Below are 12,021 nucleotides of genomic sequence, written 5' to 3'. Positions count from 1 at the left end.
TCCTATGCAAAGGATCACACACTGCACATAATGGCAATAATTCAGATTTCTTTTCCCTTCCTGTACCTTGGGAAATCATTCTTCCTAAAGTTACGACCGTCTGAAAGTAAAACTTACACTTTGCTTGAGTAACACCAAACATTTTGCATAATGTTCAGTAATATTTTTGCAAATAGAACAGGCTGCCTTCTACCAACATGTTATCAAGCGCTATCACCTCAGCTTGTTTCACTTGCAGTTCAATTCATTTCTAACCTCCTGGACCAAATTTCAAGCAGTGATGATTCTCAAGAACTAGGTGCTTATACAGACTTGTGCATTATTGATATGCAATTGTTCTTTGGAACCAAATATCACAGAAAAAGCCAGAGTTCTTATGCTCTTATAGGTCAACAGCATGCTGATCATACACCAAAAAAACCACAGTATTTACAATCACAGAAGCAAGTAATTGTTTCGTCACTAATTCCTTTCCCACAAAACTGCGCTTCTCACTGTTTTAGCAATCCTTTATTGAAGATAACAAGTTGGTTATGTTCACTGTATTGTATGAAACATCACAATATCATACTGGGAAGGTACTATCAGTACAGGATTGGACCAGAGCAGACAGTCTGAACAGTAAACCATTTTGCATTCTTCATTCCCTAGCTTTTAAACAACCCAAAAAAAAACCCAGTAGGGACAAATACCTGTTAACATCATCATTTAGAACACTTTAACTTACAAGGCTAAAATCTAATGAATAAATAAAATATATTGTGGCAATAATCCTCTAGCCCCTCCCAACCGCCCCCCCTCCCCCCCAAAATCAGATACACGAAGAACCAAATGATCGGGAAAACTGGCTATAGGCACCAGGTTACAAGAGTGTACATGGATCTACACTCGAGTGTGTGTATGAGGGGGAAGCTACAGAAAAATACCATGAATTTCACACAAAACCAGTTGATGACTGTCGTTAGCTTAAACTACACACAAGGGCAACTACATCCTCGTTGAAACACAGTTTTAAACAAATAGGAAAATGTTTACAAGGCATCCACAGCATGTAAATCATGTACAAATGGATACATTCAATGTTTCCCCTCCCCAATAGCTTTTATTTATTTATTTTTTAGATAAATACTTTACTCTTCTCCACTTTCAGCATTAACTGGACTCAATACATGCACAACTCAAAAAGAATTAAGAAAAAAAAATAAGGTTATTGCAAAAATAGAATTAAACTAAGAATCTTCAAGTACCTTACATGACGGCCACTCTGTACCATGCCCATTGCTTATAAAATGAAAGGTCACTGAACCCATGAAAATATCTCTAATATTTTCTTAGATTTAAAATAGATAATTTTAGCTGTATTTATAGTAATCTCAAAGTGATAATTTGAACTTTGTAAATAATGCAAACAATTAAAAATTATACCCATATTACTCGACCTCTTTTAACAGCTGATAAGAAATCAAAGGGGGGGGGGAACTATAGAAAACCACATTTAGAACAAAATCACAATTTACATTATAATAAAGGCAAATATTCAGCATTTAAAAAAAAAACCTGCAGCAATGAGTGAGATGTCAAAGCAAATTACAACTAACCATAAATTAAGTTGTTTGGTTTAAAAATATTTATTCTAGCAAGAGTTTATGGATGTGTTATACACATGCGCAAAATTCTTATTGGTTTTAGATGCCTAAAATCTTCTTATATTATTGCCAAATACACTTTATCTTAAGCAAGCAGTAGGCAACATATCACAATTTGGACACTGTAGGGAAAAACCTAACAGTCTGGTAATACAGGTAAAACTGGAAAATTTAAAATAAAAAAAAATACACATCCTATAGCATATTGCCCAACTGAAATGACTTTCCAAGCCCAGAGCTGCAAAAGCCTTCCATCTTGGTAAGGTGAAGTAAGTAAGTGTCTCATTACAATTATTTGCACTCAATTGTGCATTTATTGTAAGTTTTGTTAAAACATAGTGTGTCTTCAGAGTACAACTACAATCCCATGGTACTTTATGTACATTTAGTGATGTGCTCCCAGCATTATTCCTTCCTTGGTTTTTAGGGCTCAGGCTCCATAAAGATGTAACCAATGCGCCCAAGGCTGGTAAAAATACTGTAGTACAGGCAATGCTAAGAGTGGCAATATCAGAAAACACAAATATGAACAAATGATGGAAAATCCTAATAATTTCTTTCTGCCCATTTCACAAAATGTTGGAAATCCACCAGAATTTTTCCTTTGTATTGAAGAAAACTGATTAAAAGTTTTTCCCCCATTTTTCAGATTCAAAAGCATTTTTAGCAGATCTGTAAGGCTACCACGGATCTTCTAGATCGCCAGCACCCTACAGGAAAAGAAGAAGGAAACTGTTAGTGTTCTACTGGCCTAAAAATCCACATTGTCCTGAATTGCAACAAGGAATAAACATACAAGGAGGAGCTGGGACTTCTGGTTCCACAGTCTTACCAGACCATCACACCCTCAAGTGGTTCAATCACTCTCACTTCTCCACTAACCCAGGAACATAATGGCAATAAAAGAAGAAACTGCCAGGAATACGAACCATTTGAAACTGTGACCAAGCAAATTAGCCTAGGCATCTGCTAGACAGTCAGTATAATTTTTTGGAAGTATGATAGCGACACCTCAAAGCAAGCCTTTCCATAAAGGTGAGCAAGCACAGCAATGGTCCTAACCCAAAGAACCCATAACCCAATACAAATTTTTGTACGTGTTAACACTATCATTTTTACATTCCAATGTGTAAACAAGTCAGTTATCCAATGGCAGAAAACTTAATAAAAGTAGCAAATATTATTGGCTCAGGAGTATCACTTCTGAAATAAAATTTGTTCAGCGAGTTAAAACTTAATACAAATAAAGATCACTCTCATATGTTAACAAATTAGATATTACACATTCTGCTCTGTTTGATGGCAACTTGAACTACCCCAAACTGCTTAAATAAAGTCAATATGCATTCAGATTATTCCACACATATTTTATTTGGTCGTAGACAATAGTAACTCATGTACTAAACACTAATGGTCAATACATTTTATCCATTGGATACATAGGTGCTATAAGTGCATCCTGAATACAATTTCAGAAAATCAGGTACAGATGATATAGTCCAAATTACAGCCCGACATAACACCGTATATTTTAATATAATGACTAACTTAACATGCCTTAAAACTTAAAGGGCTAATATGCCTTTGACATGACAAGAACTATTCACAATACAAACATGCAATATCTACATCACTGTAATAAGTAAAAGAAAGTGAGTTATAATCAACACACTGTAAATGCTGGATTAAGGTGACAATTTTAGGCTCTACCAATTTAATGAAAACCACAGAAGTTATAGCTTTCACTTGAATGCATTTACAATATGACATTCTTCTTAGACTATCAAATTCCAGCCCAATGCTATGAGACTCAAATCCGCAGAAACCTCTTGACCAATGTACAAGAATTTTGCTGCTCTGCTTCCTGCCATGCATGCAGAGGACAAGCAGTAACAATGCCTAGGCAAGCAGCAGTTCTCGGGAAGAACTCTCCAACACACAAAACACACAGAGAGAAGAATACCTTTTATGCATTTAGCATGTACAAATAAATTTAAGAGGAAAGCTAACTGTCTAAGATGTAACAAATAGCAAGAGACCAAGACATTATAATCGCTAAACCATCAACTGTGTGAAAAAAATGAAGGTATTACAACTTTTTAGCACCCTGTTCATCGCCCATCTCAGAATCTTCTTGAGCACTCTGCTCACTTTCTGCTTTGGTGTCTGTCTCTTGGTCACTGGATCCATCAGAGGAATCTGAAGTAGAGGCTGTAGCCGATTCATCAAAGCCTTCTTCTCCCTGCATTCTAGCTAGCCTGTAACTAATCAGCACGTCCTCCAGAAGGTGGCGGTAGTTCCCCCTATGAGTAATTCTCACTTGTCTGAGAGCTTCCACCAACTTTCCCTGTGTTCCACCTTCTGCGGCTTCGCCAGGGTCCTTATTTAAGATTCAAGACCCCAGAATCAGTGGTTAAACTAGGATATTTCTAAGTTTATTAATACATTAGACAAGCTATGAAGAATCTCTAGAGTTCTATGGTCTAGAAGTAAACTTTCAGCTAGTCTTAATGAGCCTTGGGGAAGATAAGTGTCCTAAATGCTTATGGTTAAAGGAAGTTTATTAATTGTGAAAAAGCAATGTGGAACCAGATCTTCCTATTCTGCCATTTCATGGGCATTTTGTTCACTCAAGACAGTTGCAGATGGCTGGATAGCATATATAAATTTCGACCTTTAAATATAAATTATATACCACTGGTGCTTTGAAACACAGCAAAAACAAAATAAAAAATTGTGAACAGCTTAAGTAAAATGAGTTCCTACTTATCTTGTTTAGGAAAGAGATACTTTAGGTGTAATTGAGTAAGTCACATGAAGTTGCCAATGGAAAACTTATTGCCAATCGCGTGCACTCATGGGAAGACTGTAACACTTCTTTCAGAGTGAAGTACAAGCTAACTCTCCACAAAAGTACAAATCTATCGAGATATGCAGATGGCATTGTGAAAAGAACTTTGTTTTAATTTACAAATTCTTCAAAATATATCCCCAGAGTTCAAGAACCTAAAGGCACTTTAATTTTAAGTCTGCTGAATGTTATGACTTTAAGATTTAGTATTCTTAGAACACTAAAACTAGATTCAGGGCAGGCAAAAAGTGGTGCTTTACACAGATTTTTCAATTCACTGCCACTGGATTTGTTGGCAACCTTAAACTTAGGTCCTTTTAAGAGGGAGTTGAGAACCATCGGTGGCTACTAATCGTGATGGCTATATGATGCCTCCAGTATCCGGGGAAGCCTGTATTTTAAATATTAGTTGCTAGGCAACAACTGCAAGAAAGGGCTACTGCCATCCTTTGGCCTGGATCCAGCATGGCTCTTAATGCTCATTATGTTTGATTACCTGTGCCTAGTAATATAAAGGATCTTTGATGAGACATACAGCTCTGGGATTGTCAACATAGCACCCGTGGGCACAGATGTGCTCACCAAGACCCTCACTGGCACCTGCTGGCACCCCCACACTGATTACAGTGCTTATAGGGCTTAAAGGCTGCTTTCTATTGTAGACAACAGAATACTTCTTTCAAGCAAAGCTTTTGCATGGGGGACCTTTGGAGGGTGGCACAGCTAGGGAAGGAAGGCTTAACTCTCCTCTCCCTAGCTGTGACACCCCTTCACAAACACAATTAAGCTTTAAACAAGCCTCCTACAGGAACAAATGAAATGTTTTTTTCCAAGCCTAACTGCAATGGGGGAGGAGTAACTGGGAGGCAGACAGCTAACCCTTCTCTCCACAGTTGTGACCTCAAAAATTGCCCCAAGGGGGGAATCCTTCTACTTAAAGCCTGATTGCTAGGAGGGGGGAAGTGGGGAGGGGGTTGCGATGAGTGTGTGCTGCCCACAATAGTTTCTATAGTTTACAAATGTGCCCACGGGCTCAAGAAGGTTGGAGGTCCCTGTTATAGCCGAAAGTAGCAAAATATGCCTCTCAAAGCAGGCAAAGTGTCCTTCCCCAGTCACGTATGTCATAAGGGCTTAGTAGTAAACCCTCTGGTTTTATCAACAAGGAATCATGCCCAATTCAAAATCACTGGTATTGCAAATTGGCCCATTCCAAAGAAATGGTACCTAATTCAGAGGCTTTTTCTTAGGCCTTTTCATTGGCTGATCCTCATACTTAGCTAAGGTATCCTCATACCTTAGCTAAGCCAAACACACTATACAAACTGATTAAGAACAAATGAGAGGCAATAGCAGCAGTGCTGTGTGTTTAAGCACAGGACTACCATTATTGTGCAGACACAGTGGCAACCAATTCTGAGAACAAAAAAGGGATGTGTGACACTATCAAGTACAGAACCTTCCTCTACCAATAGCTAACCTCCCAGGTGTCCATCTACAGAAGCTCTTTTCTGCCAGCCAAGCACTTTTACCATCAGAGCTTCGCCCATTTATCCCTCTTGCTGTGCCCCATCTCCCATTTGCACCTCAAACTCACATTCTCATCATGACCACAAGCAACTCAAAAGGTGTAGGATCATCACAGGAAGGCTACTGCATCTTGGAATACAAGAAGCTGAATATACTGTTCTGTTTCAGGAAACTTCAGTGTACTACCTTCATTCCTTTTGATGAGGTTTCTGCCCAGAACAAGCCAAAATTAAAGGGGAGGGACCTTCGATGAGTCGTAAAGCACATGCTCAGCATGCAACGGTCCCATTTCCAGGGAGGGCTCGGAAAGACCAGTCTGAACATTCTAACAACTATTCCTTTGATGGTTCTTTCAGAAACTGTAGCTACCCAATTAGGTAAAGGTGAAGGGACCCCTGACTATTAGGTCCAGTCGTGGCCGGCATACAGCTTCCGGGTCATGTGGCCAGCATGAATAAGCTGCTTCTGGCAAACCAGAGCAGCGCATGGAAACGCTGTTTACCTTCCCACCAGAGGGGTACCTATTTATCTACTTGCACTGGCGTGCTTTCGAACTGCTAGTTTGGCAGAAGCTGGGACAGAGCAACAGGAGCTCACCCCATCGCGGAGATTCGAACCGCCGACCTTCTGATCGGCAAGTCCTAGGCTCTGTGGTTTAACCCACAGTGCCACCCGTGTCCCTTGCTACCCAATTAGGAAAATATAAAATGTCAGCCATTGATACCACCTCCTCACATGAATCATGAGTCCCAAATACCTTGAGACTGAGGGTTGTAGCCAACTAAGTTTTACTCAGACACCCTTTAATTCCAATGACTCTACCAAGTTCATCACGTTCCATTAATGGCAATGGGCCTACTCTGAGTTTGACTAACACTAGATACAACCCTAAGCTGCTCCGGTCTTGGATGACATGAAGAACTATTATGCATTAATTTTGCATCCAAAGTGCTCCCAGTTTTCTAATGGTAAACTCTAACACAAAACTAAATTCAGCGAGTTACCCAATATTCATATGAAATTAGGAGAAAAAATTAGAACACAAAAAAGCAAACCTATGAAAAATATGTTTCCAGGAAGGAAAACAGATTTTCTCAGATCTGGATATACACCAGATATGTCAAATGTATTGTAAGCAGTTTGAGAACTGGCCTTGACAGATTTCTTTCCTTTTTTTTACAGTGAAGTAGTATTCACAGAGTGCACATACAGTATATTAATGTGAATGGATACTATTTCTCATTCTGCAGTCAGACTATGATCTTGTCATGTTTTCTATATTATGGATATAAATGGCAGGTATTTCTGAGTGTTGTGGGCCAATTCAGCCACATAAATAAACTTTCAGTAATGAAGTAAGTGGGGCATCTGTTAACATTGCATTAATTGCAACATAAGGAAGCCTCCACCCATTATGCCACAGAATTAAGCAAATAAAATACATACTAGGCCTGTAAAAACCCACATAGCAAGTGAGATTTTTAAGCCTGTATCAGAAATTGGAAACCTTGGATTTTAAATCTATTGCTTCTTGTATTTTTATTGTTGCTACGATAATTGCTTTTGTTTCTGATGTTTTTGATCTGTTTTATATTTGTTTTATGGTTCTCTTTTGTAGGCTATCTTGAAAATATGGATTAATAAAATTATGTGGTGTTGTTTTTTTTTAATGGAAAGCTTGCACTCTTTCCCAGTTTCTATCTCACTTGTTCTACATTCACCATGGCCCTATTCCGAGCCACCAAATCTGACAATTCAGCATAACACTGAAAAGCTCAATTAAGGTTCCCAAAATCAGAGTCAGAAGCAGCTGGATGGGCCCATAACTCTGTGCAGAACAGTCTACATTAGTGGGAGAAACTACTGTTCTTGCTTCATAACTCTGAAAAAGCACATTCTTTGACTGCAAAAGGAACTACAGGTAAGTTCAATTAGCACCATCTCCAGATTCTGCTGAGACTTTCCCACAACTGCAACCCTGGTAGACAGCGGTGAGCTAGATGGAACAATGGTGTGACTCAGTATAAATTAGTTTCATTTGCTTTGTGAAACACAGAAAACACACCTCCTATGCTATTATGAGAGTACAAAAAATAGAAGTTCTGATCTACTCTATCCCTGAAGGGGAAATGCCAATGAATACATTATTAGTGCACAAGAATGTATTCATGTAGATCAATGTGATTGCACACTTTTTAATATCTGAAGGAAAGAAAAATGGGAAAACCTCACCAACAGCACTTCAAGACCAAGGCTGAGAACAGAAAATCTAATTCAGTTGAAATTTATGGGACTTTCTTCCAAGTGAATTTATTAAAAAATTACGTTAAAAATGCTTATTTCAACAAACTAGAGATTGTGTACTTTTAGCACATTTTAATTAAGCTGTTCACATTAGCACACATTTCTACAAGCCAATTTTTGAGAAACACACCTTTTACTATGCATCATCTAGGTTATTCTGTATTCTTCTCTGCAGTTATTACAGGCATTTACAATTCACATTTCCATATGAAAGTTTAGCACAACACCTATGCCAAAACTAAAACAGAACACAGCATACCAAATTCACTCTTTGGGGCCTAGATTACTTTGTTGGGAGCTCTGAATACTCATGGCTCAAAGCTTAAGCTATTTTACATTACATAGTAAAGTTAGCTTACTGAAATACCACAGCGTTATTAAATGTAGGTGGAGTCAGGAAATAAGAAACTTGTGATTCCTTGCAAGCCTATACACCTTGCCAAGGATGTCTCTGACAGGGAAATCTAGATATGCTAAGAAAGCCTGGGAAAGTATTTTGAAACCTGTATACTAGTAGTGAAATTAAGATTCCTAGTTTGCCAATTCTAAGTAGAAAACAAAAGAGTCCAATTGGCTTTCATAGAAAACAGTTGGATCAATGGGAGAAAACTAATTAAGTATTCAAACCATAGCATCAGGTCTTACCTAAATTATCTCACTGTACTATTCCCTCAGAAACCAGTGTTTCATATCACTTAATCATAAATAGCCCCTCTCTTACTGTGTGCATAGAAGGCAGAGAGCCTTTATTGTGGTGGCACCTCAATTTTGGAACACCTTCTGCCAAGGAGGTTTGATTGGTGCTGACACTACAATCTCTCAGTACCAGGGTGATATATAATAATAATTTTATTTATAGCCTGCCAATCTGGCTGTGTTTCCCCAGCCACATATTTGTTAATACATTTTAAATTTATTTTATGGCCTCTACTTAAAAGTTACTATTTGTGTGTTTTTTAATTGCTTGAACAAATGAGTTATTATTATTATTATTAATATTATTATACACTGTCTTGGAATCTACTAGTTGAAGGGTGGTTTAGGAAATTAAAATAAATAAATGTATCCACTTGATCACCCTATTGCCTTTCTACTAGGCAAGATGGCACAACAAATTAAATTGTACCTAACAGGAAAACCAGTTGCATATTTGATAAAGGCCTAACAAATGAAGTAGTCTCAACATTAGGTGTCACACATTTATGTCTGTCTCTCACCTATTTACTGTAAGCATATAGTCTTAAAGAAATGCTTATATTGGTGACCCTACATACTGGTATACAGCAATAGCAGCAGTTTGCTTCTTCAGAACAAGACATCCCAGGAGGATCCATTAACCCTTTAAATTCAATGTATTTTTTGGTGGCATGGAACAATGCACTTGCAAACACACAGTTATAACATCCCCCACTGAAATGTTATAATTTACTTGCATCAATAAATGCTAGCAATCAAAGGTAGAACTTACCCCATCATTCTCTCTGTGTGGGTTCAGCCTGTTATAAACAGCTTCAATAATATTTCGCCTAGACAAAGGTAAAATTCTAAGTTATGTTTTGAGCAGGTTTTCACATACAAAAGCAAACAATCTGCTCTATTAGTCAAGATGGCTAAACAGCGGGAATCTATTGCTCTGCTTATAGGCTTCCCAACTGGCAGCCAGAAATTCTGCCAATGGCACTGTTTCATGAGCTGTTGTGTAAATGTGCAAAACACTGGCTACATGGAAGACATTCAACAACTTGCCATCCCCACCTGCCATTCTGAAAGACAGCTCCAAAGCACTTTTGCCGAAGTGGCTCTTAGGTTTACAGTGTGGTCTTGGGCACACTCTTCCCCCTCAAGCCTACCTACCACACAGAGTGTTAAGCTAAAATGCATCTCTGCCATGTCTTGAAGAAAGGGCGGGATAAAAATATAACTGAAACTGTTGGCTTCTGCAAGTAGTTAAAAAAAGATGCAGCAATAACTATATGCCCATGCCATACATTTAAATCAGTCACAAAGGAAGATTAAAATACCTGCATGTGTCAACAAGCCCAGCCCAGCTTTCCTCCATTCAGATGTGTGGGAGTGATGATTGAATTACACTTTTATGAAATGAATAGCATGTAGAAGACAGGCTGAACAATTTAGCAATATAAGATGTAAGCCTGTATACACCGTTTCAAAGCCATAATTAAGAGTTTCATTGACATTCTGCACTTACTTGCCAGCTAGACCACCTCCTGGTGGTAAGTTTGGAATATTCTCTGCAGACAAAATGCGCATTACATGAGCAAGATCCGGCATTCCTTCTTCGCCCGACTTCTCCATAATTTCTAGTTAAAAGAAAATGCTCAAATTATTACAACCAAGAGGAGACACAGAAAACCCTACACGTGATACTCAATGCAAATATCTCAGACCTGGTACAAATACACGTGCACATCAAGAACTATATAAAAATGCTACCTGCATGAAGGTGTAGCAAAATAATACACTCAATAAAGTGTTTCGCAACATGTAGCAATTGTTTTCCATATATTTAAAAAAGGGATGGACAACTTGTTATTTTGGTATCAGTCTGAAAGGTTGGCTGTGTTCCAAACCAAAGAGATTACAGCAAAACTTCAATGCATCAGCCTATACTGTGGGATTGTATGTGTATATTCCTTACTTTTGGGCACTAGCTTCACACATGCCCTAGAAAGCAAGCTTTACAAAATGACCACTAAGGGTGTGGGTGTGTGGGTGGAGGGTGTGTGTGTGGAGAAGAGATGCTGAGCACCTAGTATACGGAAGGCAATAGTTTTGTGTTCATGCCCACTTAGAAAATTGAGGTAGTAGTGCACAATCCAACACTGATTAGGTTGGAGAACAGAATCAATAGGAATATTCCTGTTTTACTGCTCATATTAGAGGGAGAAAAAAATTACCAAGGTCAGCATAATTCTCCAACTTAGAAATGCCTGACTACACAGCTAAAGTGATCTCAAGTAGACATTTTTGGGCTTCTCATTCCCTATCTAGAGAATTCAACTTTATAGTATTTTGTACATGGCTGCAATGCAGTCATGGTCTCTCCCAAATAATGACAGATGTATGCACAGGCACATACAAACACTTCTCCAAGGTGTTCTATTTGCTATGGAAACTCTTGTGTGTAAAATCTCATTTGCACAGTTATTATGATCCTGACATATTTTAAAATTATACAGTAATCTAAATAGGAAATTGCGCATTGGACTAGCAGTGCAACTTCTAAGAAACATGGAGAACAAGACGCTCTGAAGCTTCACAGCTAGATCTTCTCTCACACGGATTCCATGTCTGGAGTTTTAAAATTTCATCTGCCCCAAGCAAGATTGCCTATCTAGTTTATCTAGTAATATTTTTCCAGTTTTCATTACCATTTAGAGAACTGCATTTTCATTTCATCCTTCTACCTTTTTCCTTCAACCTTCTTTCAGAATTGCTTATTTATTTTGACATCCAGCTCTCTGGCTCCATTCATCCGCTCTACACTTCCTTTTATCATCACTGCCACTATGATGCTTACCTATATTCCAACAATACCTTTCTATCCTCAATGAAAAATATGAGCTAATATATTAAAGGATGCTATTCTTCAATGAAAACTGACAGAAGGTTCAATCAACCGCCTGGTGGCTTTAGGTGGGAAATATATTCAACAGAAGACAATGTTGTATA

The 12,021-nt window shown here is 38.2% G+C and overlaps 1 protein-coding gene across 6 annotated transcripts in view; it reads right to left on the bottom strand.

Moving 5' to 3' along the window:
* Positions 1 to 494: 494 nt before the first annotated feature.
* PPM1B (protein phosphatase, Mg2+/Mn2+ dependent 1B) overlaps positions 495 to 12,021 on the bottom strand; it is a 41,125-nt gene continuing 29,598 nt past the window's right edge. For 5 of the 6 annotated variants that reach the window (XM_053383353.1, XM_053383354.1, XM_053383351.1 and 2 more), the window contains 3 exons: positions 10,538 to 10,649; positions 9,797 to 9,854; positions 2,999 to 4,026 (listed from right to left, as the gene is read on the bottom strand). In XM_053383353.1, the coding sequence (XP_053239328.1) occupies positions 3,736 to 4,026; positions 9,797 to 9,854; positions 10,538 to 10,649 (461 nt within the window). In that variant the 3' untranslated portion in view covers positions 2,999 to 3,735. Of the gene's footprint in view, positions 2,357 to 2,998; positions 4,027 to 9,796; positions 9,855 to 10,537; positions 10,650 to 12,021 lie in introns of those variants that run through there. The other variant, XM_053383356.1, reaches the window with a different exon arrangement.

This window comes from Podarcis raffonei, chromosome 3, assembly GCF_027172205.1.
Source record: "Podarcis raffonei isolate rPodRaf1 chromosome 3, rPodRaf1.pri, whole genome shotgun sequence".
NCBI classification, from domain to species: Eukaryota; Metazoa; Chordata; class Lepidosauria; order Squamata; family Lacertidae; genus Podarcis; species Podarcis raffonei.
Note: the sequence above shows the minus strand (reverse complement) of the source record. Positions and strands in the feature narration are given on the sequence as shown.